The sequence below is a fragment of the Pongo abelii genome, chromosome 10, assembly GCF_028885655.2.
Source record: "Pongo abelii isolate AG06213 chromosome 10, NHGRI_mPonAbe1-v2.0_pri, whole genome shotgun sequence".
Taxonomy (NCBI): Eukaryota; Metazoa; Chordata; class Mammalia; order Primates; family Hominidae; genus Pongo; species Pongo abelii.
The window spans coordinates 93941181-93956661 of NC_071995.2; the positions used below are offsets into that span (position 1 = coordinate 93941181).

Sequence of the window (15481 nt, forward strand, 5' to 3'; positions counted from 1 at the left end):
ATTTGTATCCATGACAACAGTACCTTGTAGCTTACTCACCCATTGCTTAGCTGGTAGATACTTAGGTTGTCCTCCCACTCACGGGAAGCTACCAATACCAAGACCGTGGCAAGGTAGTGCTTTCCCTTTCCTTGGTATGAATAAACTCACTTTTGTCTTGTCAACAGGTTGATATTTGGGTGATATTTTCCAGGAGCCAGCATTCTAGAGGTCATGGTTTTGTTTGGATATGTAAAGCACGCTCTTACCGGAAGGCTTTGCTCTGACATTTCCTTCTGCCTGAACAGTTCGCCTACAACAGCATGTCCGCCCCTCACTTCCACAGGTTCTGCTCAAATGTCCCCATATCAAACAGGTCTTCCTTGGCCACTCCCAAAATAGCATCTCCCCATTCCCACTATCCTCTAGTCCCTCTTTCCTGCTTTATTTTTCTTTATAGCACTTTTCTCCACCTGATATGGAATACATTTATTTACTCAGCCTCCCTTCACTAAAACGTAAGCTATACAAGGGCAGAGACTTTATCTTGTTCCCTGCTATCTCCCCAGTGCTTAAAGAGTACCCACATTATTAGGTACTTTGCAAATATTTGTTGAATCAATGTATATAAATATCTTCCACAGATAGCTTTTTGTTTCAATTTTCTGTATTTTTTCTTTTTACTTATTTATTTATTTATTTATTGAGATGGAGTCTTGCTCTGTCACCCAGGCTGGAGTGGAGTGGTGTGATCTCGGCTCACTGCAACCTCCATCTCCCCTGTTCAAGCAATTCTCCTGCCTCAGCCTCCCAAGTAGCTGGAATTACAGGTGTATGCCACCATGCCCAGCTAATTTTTTGGCATGTTTAGTGGAGACAGGGTTTTACCATGTTGGCTGGGCTGGTCTCGAACCCCTGACCTCAGGTGATCCACCTGCCTCGGCCTCCCAAAGTGCCAGGATTACTAGCGTAAGCCACTGCACCCGGCCTATTTTATTTTTTAATCAGCAATTTACAGGCTAGGCACGGTGGCTCATGCCTGTAATCCCAGAACTTTGGGAGACCAAGGCAGGTGGATCACTCGAGGTTAAGAGTTCAAGACCAGCCCGGCCAACATGTTGAAACCCCGTCTCTATTAAAAATACAAAATTAGCTGGGCATGGTGGCATATGCCTGTAATCCCAGTTACTTGGGAGGCTGAGGCAGGAGAAAGGCTTGAACCTGGGAAGTGCAGGTTGCAGTGAGCCCAGATCGCACTATTGCATTCCAGCCTGTGTGACACACACACACACAAAAAAAAAAAAAAAAAAAAAAAAAAAAATCATCAGGCCAGGCACGGTGGCTCACTCCTATAATCCCAGCACTTTGGGAGGCTTAGGTGGGCGGATCATGAGGTCAGGAGTTCAAGACCAGCCTGGCCAACATGGTGAAACCCTGTCTCTACTAAAAATACAAAGATTAGCCGGGTGTGGTGGTGGGCACCTGTAATCCCAGCTACTTGGGAGGCTGAGGCAGGAGAATTGCTAGAACCTGGGAGGCGGAGGTTGCGGTGAGCCAAGATCTCGCCACTGGTCTCCAGCCTGGGTGACAGAGCAAGACTCCATCTCGGGAAAAAAAAAAAAATTCAGCAATTTACAGATAAGGCAATGGGAGGGCCAGAGAGGGTGCCTCTCACTCCCATAGTCTCTGAGCATGATAACGGTAGCACCAGACCAGCACACAGGCTTCATGACTTTCAGCAGCATGTTCTTCCCTTCCATGCATATTTCTGCACCCTTATTTTAATCCTAAATTCTTTGAAGCCAATCTGTGAATAATAACAAGGGAGTCTGGTTAGACTGGTCCTGTTAATGGCTAGAGTGCTGGAAACCAAAGCTGTGCATTGTGACCTAGTATTTCTCAATGAGCTCATTCCAGCGTAGAGCAGGAGGATCAGGTGTCCTGACAACATCTGTGGATAGGTAGGGTAAAGAGGGGCTGAGGATGATTACAGATATGCGAACAATTTCACAAAACCTACCTGTACCGACCTCTCCAAAACTGTCTGCAATGGACTCTTGAGGCCTTTTTCATTTTGGATTTGTAGGAGCTGATTATAAAAGTTCTCTTCTTTCTTAGCTAGATTCTCTAGATGCTAAATCCCCATGGCATTCTCTCTAACCAGGAAAATAAACCAAGGACAACTTGTTTTCTCAGAACTACCTGAGCCCTCAGGCACTTCACACAAATATCAGCTACACGGCTGGGTGCAGTGGCTCACACTTGTAATCCCAACATTTTGGGAGGCTGAGGCAGAAGGATCACTTGAGGCCAGCAGTTTGAGACCAGCCTGAGCAATATAGTGAGACACTGTCTCTATTTTAATGTAATATTAAAATATTAAGTTTAAAAAATTAGAATTAAAAAACAAACAAAAACGTGCAAAAAAATATATGCATGATGACCAGAGCTTCCCTTAAAAAGAAAGAAGGTTGGGCTGAGTGCAGTGGCTCACGCCTTTAATCCCAGCACTCTGGGAGGCCGAGGCAGGAGGATCAATTGCGGCCAGGAGTTTGAGACCAGCCTGGGCAACATGGTAAAACCCTGTCTCTACAAAATATACAAAAATTAGCTGGGCATGGTGGCATGTGCCTGTAATCCCAGCTACTCAGGAGGCTGAGACAGGAGGATGGCTTGAGCCTGGGAGGCCGAGGCTGCAGTGAACCAAGATTGTGCCATTGCATTCCAGCCTAGGCAACAGAGCAGGATCCTGCAGGGGGAAAAAAAAGAAGGTTGTAAAGTGAGGAACTTGCCCCAACTTCTTTTTTGGGTTGATTTCTCTTGCCCCCAGATTGTGGGCATGTGGACCATTGGTAAAAAGGGATTAATAAACTCAAGATCTGAGACCTCTTTTCCCAATCCTTCCTGGGTTTTTTTCTGCTGAAATGGACACCCCCAGCTGGTCAGCCCCTTCCATCACGACCTGCCCCCTTCATCCTCCTTCCTGCCTGGGATTTTCACGAAGATATTAGGTCAGAGAGGAGCCATCCACCAGAGCTTAATGGAATTTTTTCACGTTGGGGTCAGCCTTTCTGACAATTGGCATCTGAGGCATCTTCTCCAGCAGCTCCAGCCGGAAACTCTGTGAGCACTACTGATCCCTGCTCTCCTCCATGCCTTCCAGGTCCTCATAGTGGCATCGGATAAGTTGTTTGTTGATGCCCTCTTTTTTTTTTGCTTTGCTTCTTCTATTTTTCTGGTCAAAAGAAGAGAATTCAAGACACGGCTTGCTTCTTGGTCTTATCAAGGTCTGCAGGAAGGCCATGGGCTCTGTTTGAGGCCTCTGGAGCCTCACCTTTACATGGATGTAATAAGCTTCCTTTAAGTCGGAAGAGCTGGATTTCAAGATTCATCCTGAGTCCCTAGCTAATGTGTATTGAGTGCTTCCAATTTTTAAACAGTTATTGAGCACCTCCTGTGTGTGCAGCACTGTACCAGAGGCTGTAGGAAATGTAAGGAATAGTGCATCGTCCCTGTGCTCACAGGAGCAGCACGGAGCAGTACAGGCTCTGGATAAGAACTAAGTGTGAGGCCGGGCGCGCTGTCTCATGCCTGTAATCCCAGCATTTCGGAAGGCTGAGGTGGGTAGATCACTTGAAGCCAGAAGTTTGAGACCAGCCTTGCCAACGTGGTGAAATCCTGTCTTTACTAAAACTACAAAAAAAAAAAAAAAAAAAATTATCTGGGCATGGTGGCATGCGCCCTGTAATCGCAGCTACTCAGGAGGCTGAGACACAAGAATTGCTTGAAACTTGGGAGGCAGAGGCTGCAGTGAGCCGAGATCACGCCACTGCACTCCAGCCTGGGCAACACAGCAAGACTCTGTCTAAAAAAATACTTAAATAAAAAATAAACTAAATGTGAATCCTGACTCTGCCACTTGGCACCACAGGAATGAGACAGACTATTAAACTCCTCTGAGTCTTGGTTTCTTCGTCTGTAAAATGGGGATGCTAATACCTACTGGAAATGTAAGAATTCTCTGATTAATGAATACAAACCTCTGCACATAGACCCCCGCCTTTAGTATGCATTCTACAAATCCTAGTTGTTATGGTTACAATTTGGTGAGGAACATACACATTTGTTAATAATAACATGGTAAAGGAAAAAATACCTGTCATTTCTAGGTTTTACACTGAGACCCTGATATGAAGGTAGCATCTTAGAATATTCATGTATCATTCACAAATATTCATTAGGTTTCTTCCACAGGCAACACTCATAACAAAAGAAGTGCCTGAGTTATACGGCTACATGGCTACGTGGTAAAGCCAGGATTCAATGTCATGCATACCCCAATTCCAAACTCATTACTAGACCTCCCCGGGCTCTGTATCTGAGGATAAAGCTGATGAAGCAGACCTTCCTAGTTCTTGCCCAGCCCAGCTTTTCAATCCCAACACACACGCACACACGTGCACGTGTGTGTATGCACATACTTATAAACACAACCACAGACACTCCTGTACCCAAGCATGCCAAGCAGTAGCTGTTAGCAACATTCCATTAGAAGCCTCAGTCAGGTGCAGTGGCTCATGCCTGTAATCCCAACACACTGGGAGGCTGAGGCAGGAGGATTGCTTGAGGCCACGAGTTCGAGACCAGCCTAAGTAGCATGGCAAGACCATGTCTCTAAAAATAATAGTAATAATAAAGATTAAAAGGAGAAGCCTCCAGGAGTCCAGCTGGCAAAGCAGAGGTCATGTACTGGAGAGACATGCTTAGCTCTCTTGGACACCAGCATCACCTGTTTAATATCTACATGGACTGGGTGGCTTGCCTCTACTCCTTGGCCCCAGCAGCCAAAGGCAGGCTGCTGGGCTTCTCACTCATTGAAACAGATGTGGGGGCTGGGTGCAGTGGCTCACACCTGTAATCCCAGCATTTTGGGAGGCTAAGGCAGGCAGATGACTTGAGGCCAGGAGTTCGAGAGCAGCCTGGCCAACACGGTGAAACCCTGTCTCTGCTAAAAATACAAAAATTAGCCAGGCATGGTGGTACATGCCTGTAATCCCAGCTACTTGAGAGGCTGAGGAGGAGAATCGCTTGAACCTGGGATGGGGAGATTGCAGTGAGCTGAGATCGCACCACTGCCCTCCAGCCTGGGTGACAGAGAGAGACTCTGTCTAAAAACAAAACAAAACAAAAAAAACACAGTGTGGGGATGTAACTGGGCAGAATGAAGACCAACCCTTGAGAACAGCCAGAAGTGCCAGGACTCTAGTTAGGAGAAGTTAGGAGATGTGGGAACCTTCTTCTTGAAGAAGTCAGCAGTTTGTGCATATCCAATGTGGACATAGAGTAAAGCTCAAAACAAACAACTAGATCTCAGCAACAGCGTGAAGACAAATCTCTGAAGCCACCCTTGGAGAGTTCCTTCAGATTCAGAGCAGATTCCACTGGGAATCCCCAGTAGTTTTCATTGTTAAGACATGCTTAAAATTTCCTAAAATTGAGCTTGCATATGTCAAGGAGGCTTTGGAGTGTTTAGGAGAATTGGTCTCTGTGTTTTGTGTGTGTGTGTGTATACGTGTGGCACATTTATTGGATGGGTGTGGGGCTTGGGGAGTGGGAAGAGCTATGCTGAAAGGAAACTTTTTAAAGGATTAAGAATAAGTACTTGGAAATAATACAGCTGATTAAGAACGCAGGGAAAGGTATAATAGCCACACCATTGTTGGGGAAGGAACTAGAGCCAGAAGGGTGGCTAAGGGCCAGATCTGCTACTCACTGAGTAGCTGGAAAATAGAAATGCTTGGTTAAAACAACTGCTCCCTCTCACTTCCCTTTTGTCTCTTCTCTTGCTTCCCTCCTCCTGACTCTCCTTCCTTTCTTTCCCATATTCTCATGAAAATGTATCCCACTGCAAAAATGAGGTGAGTGGGCAGAATTTTTGAACAATGTGACAAAAGCAAAGCACTGATAGATTGCCACTCTTCCCCACCCCAGAACACACGCATGCCACTCCATTGAAAAGCACCAAAGGCTGGCAGAATGTCAGCCTAAGAACACATATTTATAAGCCCAAGCCTAATGACCACTTTCCAAGCCCACACCTCAGCCCTTTCATTCAGTGCCTATACGGGATTCTATTTTTCTGACTTTCTACAAATGGACCTTTTGGATTATTCTTAAAAGAAAGCTAAGTACTCTAAAGTGTGAGTACCTATAATCATTGGGAGAAAAAAGGCACACTTCCCCTCCCTACTAACAAGGCCAAAAATTCAGATACAAAAGCCCTTGTGGAAAAAAAAAAAAAACCCCCAGGCAAAATCGCTCACATTCTATAAATGCCACATTAATCAAATACGTTGAGTAGGCAGCTATAATTTGGGAAAGTTCCCCATTACCTTTTTAAAAGCAGTGCTTCCTTTTCTAATCCCTTTAACATGCCCTAGACAAAGAGTCTTTTAGTCATTGTGTCAAGGCCAATCAGCCTGGCATGCCAACAAAGATGGCCTTTTCTCTGCCTTTTCTCAAGGTTAACAGTGGCAGATTTCCTGCCTTCCTCTTGCCTGAGGGCCAGAAGTTGATCCCTGGATTCTCCAACAGGTGACAATTATCACCAAGTTTATTCATTTGTCAAAGGTACCCTAATACTTGCACAAAATGGTTTCTTGGAAGTTTCAGGTAGCTGGTCATTCCCAGGGAAAGCCATTTTCAGGTCTTAGGGAACAGTCATTCTCTAACTCACAAGTTACCCAATTGTTCTAGTCCTCTAAGACAGAGGCTGGAATAAAAGGGAACTACATCTCAAAAAGGAACTATATCTCAAATCTCAAACTACATCTCAAAGCCAATCTTTATCTCAGATCGGCTCTAATCTAATAGTAAGCTAAATTCAATATGGTAGGGGCACTCATTGAATGTAAGAGCTGAAGGATGCTTGGAGAATATCTAATCCCATTCTACAGATGAGGGAGCCAAATGCAGAAAAGGGAACAATAATTGCAACATAATAGGTAACTGCTTATCAAACACTTGCTATACTCTAGAGATTGTGCTAAGGTATTTAGCTTATGATTTCATTTAAGGCTTTCAATAACCCTATGAGGTAGATTCTATTAGGATTCCCATTTTACACGAGGAAAGTAAAGCTTTGAGAAGCTAACTGTCTCAAATCCCATGATTGGCAAATGAGAGTCATGTGGACTCCAGGGCCTGGGTTCTAAACCTTTATGCTATATTGACTCTTATATCCCTGGTCGCACAGCTAAAGAATAGTAGGATCAGGGTTAGAAGCAAGCCCAGAATTCCCCTGCTTTGCACCGCCATGCTGGAACAGTGAATATGACTAAAATCAGAAAATCTGAGTGTCATCAACTACAGACCAGAGATCTGATTCAGGACCAGACAAAAGGTCCACATAGACCCTTCCTGGGGAATGAGCTCTGCTTTCAGAAGTACCTTGGGAACTGGTCTGGGATAGTTTCACTATGTTTGTCAGACCAGACTTCTTGTGATAAACCCACAGAGTCTATCCCAGGGTAGACCTGCCCCTGGAGTTAGAGAAGCTTCTGTCTTTTTTCCTGCCCTTAATTTCCCGGGGCCTGACTTAATAGTAAAGTTCTATAATGTTCCAAGTTGAGCAAACATAGAAATTTGGTAGGGTAACTAGGCTGAAAGTTCTGATTTGCCTAAAATTGCAATTCACCCAGCAAGCATTAATTTAATCTCCATGGTATTTCTAATGCCAGTAACCTGGGGATGTTAAGATTTTGCTGCTTTTCTTACAGAAATGTTTCATAATACACATAAAATTACATGTGCTGTTTTTAAAGCTTGGAGTCTACGTATGACAGATCCCTTGGGAATGAATTCTAGCAACTCTAGCAATCCTCATTAAAAAACTACTGCCATGAGAGTTTGTTATTATGGGTCATGTATAATGGCCTCTTACTCATCCCTGCTGCTGTGTGCCAGCTAAACTCTCCTCCTCTATCATCTCTGTCAAGCCATCTCTTCTTGGTTCTAAACCCACTTGTTTCAAGAAAGCTCCTCTGGGCCGGGCACAGTGCCTCATGCCTGTAATCCCAGCACTTTGGGAGGGTGAGGGGGGTGGATCACTTGAGGTCAGGAGTTCAAGACCAGCCTGGCCAACATGGTGAAACCCTGTCTCTACTAAAAATACAAAAATTAGCTGGGCATGGTGGTGCATGCCTATAATCCCAGCTACTTGGGAGACTGAGGCAGAATTGCTTGAAGCTGGCAGGGGGACGTTGCAGTGAGCCAAGATCACACCACTGCACTCCAGCCTGGGTGACACAGCGAGACTCCATCTCAAAAAAAAAAAAAAAAAAAAAAGAAACAAGCTCTTATGGTACTGAGTTATTATTTTAAAAATACCTTTTACTTGCTTAGTGCTTTAGTGTCTACAAAACGTGTTTACGTATATTGTGTTGATTTCAGCTTTATAACCTGCAGTACTAAACAGAGACATGTTATTTTCCCTAACTGACTGAAGACATTGAGGTTCAGGGAGTCCAAGTAACTTACACAAGATCCCACACCCATTGACTAAGGAACCTGAGTGTTCTGACCTCAACTGGGGTTTTATATTCTTTCAAATAAAAAAAAATGCTTCATTATTCAGAACAGTTTTAGGTTCATAGCAAAATTAAGCAGAAAACACACACACTTCCTGTATACTCCCTGCAAGTTTGGTTTTCTTTCTGTTAAAATATGCTACCTACTCCTAAAAGGCTAGGATTACAGGTGTGAGCCACTGTGCCCAGCCAGAAATTTCTTAAAAGATCAAGAAACACAAAGTTAAATCTCTCTATTATTAAAGAAATAGACACTTAAAAGAGTATTTTTTGCCTGTCAATTTTGCAAGGTTGAACAAGCGTGTTAATTCTGTTCAGTGCTAAGAATGCTGTGATGGAGCTGCACGCGGTGGCTCATGCCTGTCATCTCAGTACTTTCGGAGGCTGAAGCAGGAGGTGACTAAGGCCAGGAGTTCGAGACCAGCGTGGGAAACATAGCAAGACCCTATTTCTTAAAAAAAAAAAAAAAGAATGCTGCAATGGGATCTCTCATACTTTGCTATGAAAAGTTAGCTGGCATTTTTGTTTGAAAAGCAATTTTGTGGTACATCTCTAGAGCCTTAAACATGTTCATATCCTTTAACAAAATTTCACTTTGAGAAATCTAGCTTTAGGAAGGACCCAAAGAAACAAAAAAATGTAGGACAGTTGTACAAACATAAATGTTCAATAATAGGAGAAGGGTTCAAAAAAATCATAGACCATCCATGCAATGGAATTCGAAGCAGCCATTCAAAATCTTTTTTCTGAAGAACTTAATATCACAGGAAAATGCTAATGATCAAGTGAAAGAAAAAAAAGCAGGACAAAAATGGTATTCAAAAAATAAGTATATTATATATATACACACACACACACACACAAATACATAGTATATATTCACTGTATGTATGTGTGTGGGGGGGTGTGTATGTATATTGGAGAAAAGTTTGGAAGAAAATATGCCAAAATGTTGAAATAGTATTCTCTTGGTGAAAATACTGTGTGATTTTAATTTCTTTCTGACACTTTTCTAATTTTTGAAAAATTTAAATACCAAGCATGTATTACGTTTAAAATACACCCTCAAAAGCAATAAGTGGTTTTTTTCACACCGGATGCTAGGTGAAGAACTGGAGTAGAAACAATTCATGGTGAAAAATGGGCCGGGCAAAGTGGCTCACACCTGTAATCCCAACACCCTGGGAGGCCAAGGCAGGAAGATCGCATTAGCCCAGGAGTTTGTGACCAGCCTGGGCAACATAGCAAGATCCTATCTCTATAAAAAATTTTAAAATTAACTGGGTGTAATGGCACACACCTGTAGTCCCAGCTACCCAGGAGGCTGAGGCAGGAGGATCACTAGAGCCCAGTAGTTTTAGGTTACAGTAAGCCATGCTATGCCACTGCACTCCAGCCTGGGGGACAGAGCAGGACTCTGTTTCTAAAAATAATAATATAAATAAAAAAGAAAAATAAATAAATGGACTTAGGAGTCACACAAAGCTGGGTTTTACCCCTGGCTCTGCCTTTTTCTAGATGAATCACTGTGAACAAATGGCCACACTTTATGGTACATCGGTACCATCAGTAAAGTGGGGATCATCATACCTGTCTCATGGAGTTTTTGTGAGGAGTATAGATGACCTATTTAAAGCATCAGGTCTGCTGTCTAGCACAGACTAGATATTTTGTCAGTGGTTTCTATTGTTACTAACACCTCCTGATTATTTGATTTGTCCTCTGTTGATTGTTAGCTTGCTGAAATGCTTAGTTTCCCATTCTAGGTGATAAGTTCCTTGAATATAGGGACTGGATTTATGTTTTCTTAGAACGGTGCTTTGCCTACAACTGACTTTTCTTTCCCTGGCTTCCTCTTTCCTTCCTTCCCTCCTCCCCACCACTTTCTTTTTTTGTTTGTTTGTTTGTTTTTACTCCCCGCTATTTTCACATATAATCCTGTACCAGTCATCTGACAAGGCTGATGCACTGATAAGTTCATGTGCCGTATAGTGAATTTCCCATAAGTTACCAGGAAGACAGGAGTTTGTGCATGCAGTTGTGTATATATGTTTTCATATTACAGATACAATAGGCAGGTATCATGATAAGGTGACTTGTCTGGGGAGCCACATGCTCTGCGTTTCTTCTTGCCCATCAAACCATATGCTTTATAAAAGTCTATGATTATAAAGACTACGGAGGGCTTCCTACATTTGAATTATGGCTACTTGTAGTCTCTTCACAGCTATACTGGGGACTGTCTTCCACTTCAGAATTTCCCATTTTGAGTAAGGATGTTGAAAGATCCAACCTTAAAAAAGAAGACACATATATTAAACACAAAAAGAATATAAATAAATAAATAAATAAACAAACATAAAAGGGATATTTCAAAATTTATACCAGTTCAGTACTCACTCTGTAAGTCCTGCCCAGCCATCAGTCTACCAAAGCCTACATATAAAAGGAATCAAAATCCATTTGTATCAAAGTATACAAATCATCAGCCTAAGAATAACTTCTCCTCAAGGGGACTTATACTGAAATGGGATCGAAGCTTTAACCTGAAGTAATTAAATCTCTATGACGGTGGGCTGAGCCCAATGGCTCACGCCTGTAATCCCAGCACTTCAAGAGGCCAAGGCAGGCAGATTGCTTGAGCCCAGGAGTTCGAGACCAGCCTGGGCAACATAGTGAGATCCCATCTCTTAAAAAAAAAAAATTTATGATGGCATCTCAATTATTTGAGGCTTTTCAAGAATCCCTACGTACTGTGTGGACCTACAGATAAGACTCTTCAGCATCTCCCAGTTTCAGACAGATTCCCGCCTACTAGAGAAAACACTTTCTCAGCAGTCAATAGACTTGAGTTCTGTTTTTGACTCTCCCATTAACCAGCCTGAGTACTCAGCATCTCTGAGGCCAGGCACAGTGGCTCATGCCTGTAATCCCAGCACTTTGGGAGGCTGAGGCAGGTGGATCACTTGAGGTCAGGAGTTTGAGATCAGCCTGGCCAACATGGTGAAACCCTGTCTCTACAAAAATACAAAAATTAGCCAGGCGTGGTGGCACACATCTGTAGCCCCAGCTACTCAGGAGGCTGAGGTGGGAGGATCACACCTGGGAGACGGAGGCTGTAGTGAGCCAAGATCATGCTACTGCACTCCAGCCTGGGCGACAGAGGGAGACCCTGTCAAAAAAAAAAAAAAAAAAAAAAAGAACATCAACTCTGGGCTTCAGTTTTCTCATCTGTAAAATAAGAGAACTAAACGAGATGATTTATAAGGCCCTCTCAGCTTTCACATTCTTCTCTTGTAAAAATCCTACCTTATAGTGAACATATGGAAAGATCCAAAGACAGCTTTCAGGAATTTAGGAGAAGAGGAAAACCTGCTATTTCTTTATTTCATCCCATCTAGTCTAGTCCATTCAATAAAACAGTAATAAGTTACATATAGAAGAAAATTTGGAAGATAATGAAATGAAACAGAGAAAAAAGAATATGGAATCCTACCACACAAACACCGTTAATATTTTGGGGTATCTCCTTCCGGAATTTTTGCGCTATGTGCAGGGAAAACATTAGTTGTAATTAGAAAGGGTAACCGGTATTCTATGTCCAGGTCTTTTGCCTTTGCCATAAGCTCTTCATTTTAGCCACAACTCCAGGTGAAGCTTTAAATCAGGGCATTGTGGCTCCTCTCTTTTTTTCTTACCTCTATTTTCCACCTTAGCCCTAGATTAAGAACAGGCTTTGGCTGGGTGTGGTGGCTCACACCTGTAATCTCAGCACTTTGAGAGGCCAAGGTGGATGGATCCCTTAGGCTCAGGAGTTTGAGAGCAGCCTGGGCAAGATGGTAAAACCCTGTCTTTACAAAAACCAGAAAAATGATACAGGTGTGGTGTTGTGCACCTGTAGTTCCAGCTACCTGAGGGCTGAGGCAGGAGAATTGCTTGAGCACAAGAGGTTGAGGCTGCAGTGAGCTGTGTTTGCACCAATGCACTCCAGCCTGGGCAACAAGGTAAGACCTTGTCTCCAAAAAAAAAAAAAAGAACAGGCTGTATCTTCACTTCTGAAACTATGGAACTACTTGACTTCCCTTCCTTTGGGGTATTATCACACCCCATTCCATGTGGCTCACGTTGAGCTGATAATTACACTCCCTTGCACCCATGAGCCAATGGCCCAGGTTTGACTAATATTACCCATCACCCATCTTCCAGGCAACCATTATTGGCCCATACAGTGGGTGCTTACTGTTGTTTTCTTGTTGTTTTGAGACACGACCGTGGTTTGTCACCCAGGCTGGAGTGTAGTGGCGTGATCACAGCTCACTACAGCCTTGACTTCACCAAGCTCAGGTGATCCTCCCACCTCAGCCTCCCAAGTAGCTGGGACTGCAGGCAAATGCCATCATGCCTGTCTAATTTTTGTATTTTTTGTAGAGATGGGGTTTCACCATATTGCCCAGGCTGGTCTCAAACTCCTGGCCTCAAGTGATCCACCCACCTGGGCCTCCCAAAGTGCTGAGATTACAGGCATGAGCCACTGCACCCAGCCTAGAGTGAGTACTTAATTCAAAGAAAGCTAATCATAATCAGTCATTAGCTGGGATTGACACATGACTTGGGGAGAAAATAATCGCTTTCCTCCTAAGAAAGGGACACACAAATCTGGGGATGGCAGTGACCATCTCTTTAACATGTGGAGAGAGCCTGTCTGCAGCGTGCAGCCACATGGAGATGGACAGAGAAGAGACCCTGCAGTCTTTAGTCCCCACATCCTGCCCTAGACCCTGTACTTGCAGTTCTTCTTTTAATCTTGTAATCCATACCACAGGACATGAACAAATAATTATCCTGTCACTTGAGCTAATGTGAGTTGAGTTCTTGTTACTTACCACCAAGAGAACCCCGGCTAACAATCCTGATCACATTCAGGCTCACTCCCACTGGATCATGAGAACCATCCTAGCCTTAGACTGGAAGACTGAACAAGGTCCATCCTGGTTTCCTTAGAATTGGATAATGTCCTAATTGTTCCCAACCTCCCAGCCTGGGATTGAGTCCTGCCCTTCAATGACCAAGGCCTGCCTCATTGCTCACAGACTACCTGCTGGGCCAACCAGCTGCTTGCCACTTGATTGGCTGCTAAGAGACTTCCTGTCCCTGGACCACCTAGTTAAGTTCCCGGGCATTTGCATGCTGGGTCCTCTGGATACCTTCTGGTTTACTTCACTCCTACTTGCTATTTTGCTGTGTCTGCTGGGCTTGTTCTTAGCATATGCACCTGGGTCTATTTCCTCAATATCTGGCCCTCCCCAGTGAGACAGATCCAGTCCTAAATTCTGATCCCTCATTACATCAAGTCCAGAAGTATATGTTGGGGATGGGGAGGTATGGAAGGAACACTTGACACCTAAGCACATTCTCTAAAAGCAAGAACCCTTCAACAGTTCTTAAGGTGTTAGATCTATGATGAAAAGGTCCTGAAAAGCAAGTCCATGAGACCCACAGCAGTCAGCCCTACCTCCCACTCATTCCCTGAGCCATACAGCAGTTAGCTCTCTTATGCCCGTGCTCCAAGGGAGGGCAAGGTTCTCTTTTTCTACCAGCCCATATATTATTTCCTTTATTATCTCATTCAGGGATAGACAATATTCTTTCTAGATTTGTGCAACCATAATCTTCCCTAGGAAGTCTCCTTTATAACATTTTAAAAATATAAGAACATATTTTTGCCTTTGAACACAGAAACCTTGGTTCCCAAAACATGGCGGGTTGTTTTTGTGATAGAAGGGCCCTGGGCCACTCTTCCAAGCACATGAATGTCATTGTCACCAAAGCCATGGTCCTGGCTTCTCAAGACCTTGAAGAAAATACTCCCAGGGTACACAATGGAGAAATGAGGGAGGGCTGGGTCGGAGGGGGATGCCTTTGAAAAGTATGACTTGGAATCCATGAGCTTGAATGTCTGGCTCTGATTGAGGTTACAGCAAGAGGATGGCTGGGGGAAGATTCCAAAATCAGGGAAGGGAAGTGACTCTCACTCTGGTTTACTCATCAGAGTGGTGCCTGATTTGGGTGGGTAAAGGGATCTTACCATTTTCTAAACAGCTCTTGGAGGACAGTGAAAAGTGGGTGTCAACAGGTAAACTGCTCTGCTGGGAGATCTGGGAACCGTGTTTGTGATTGACAAGAGCTAGGCAAAAAGGAGGAACGTGAACAAAGAGAGAAAAAGAGCATCATCAACAGAAACTCCAATTGCCAGTACTTTAATATTCTTATCAGGGCATCAGCAAAGTTTTCCATAAATATCAACAATAACCCATGAAATATGTGTATTGGCCAGGTCCGGTGGCTCATGCTTGTAATCCTAGCACTTTGGGAGGCTGAGGCGGGCAGCTCACAAGGTCAGGAGATTGAGACCATCCTGGCCAACATGGTTAAACCCCATCTCTACTAAAAATACAAAAATTAGCTGGGTGTAGTGGCACGCGCCTATAGTCCCAGCTACTCAGGAGGCTGAGGCAGGAGAATCACTTGAACCCGGGAGGCGGAGGTTGCAGTGAGCTTAGATCATGCCACTGCACTCCAGCCTGGTGACACAGCGTATCTCCATCTCAAAAAGAAAGAATGTGTATTATTTGCTCTGGAAATGAATCTGCCTTCTAAACTAAAAACTTGGCTGCATAATTTCTTGATTTATTAAAAGACTGTTTATGCTTTTGTTCTAAGAACTGCCCTTCCACATGAGGCTACTCGTAAAGGCTTCATGTTTTATTTTCATTCCTTCTTTTAGCAATTGAGTAACAGTAAAAGCACACACACACCCACATAAAGGCTTCCAGGACACAATGCCCCTCTGTGTCATTATCAAGTTTTGTGCTAAACTATAAATCTAAAACAAGAAACTATATTAAATCTATGAA

At 43.6% G+C, this 15481-nt stretch overlaps 1 protein-coding gene across 3 annotated transcripts in view; it reads right to left on the reverse strand.

The window, feature by feature from the left end:
- Positions 1-10591: 10591 nt before the first annotated feature.
- LOC129049196 (uncharacterized) overlaps positions 10592-15481 on the reverse strand; it is a 39932-nt gene continuing 35042 nt past the window's right edge. For 2 of the 3 annotated variants that reach the window (XM_054527503.1, XM_054527505.1), the window contains 3 exons: positions 14653-14751; positions 10968-11003; positions 10592-10860 (listed from right to left, as the gene is read on the reverse strand). In XM_054527503.1, the coding sequence (XP_054383478.1) occupies positions 10757-10860; positions 10968-11003; positions 14653-14751 (239 nt within the window). In that variant the 3' untranslated portion in view covers positions 10592-10756. The remainder of the gene's footprint in view (positions 10861-10967; positions 11004-14652; positions 14752-15481) is intronic. The other variant, XM_054527506.1, reaches the window with a different exon arrangement.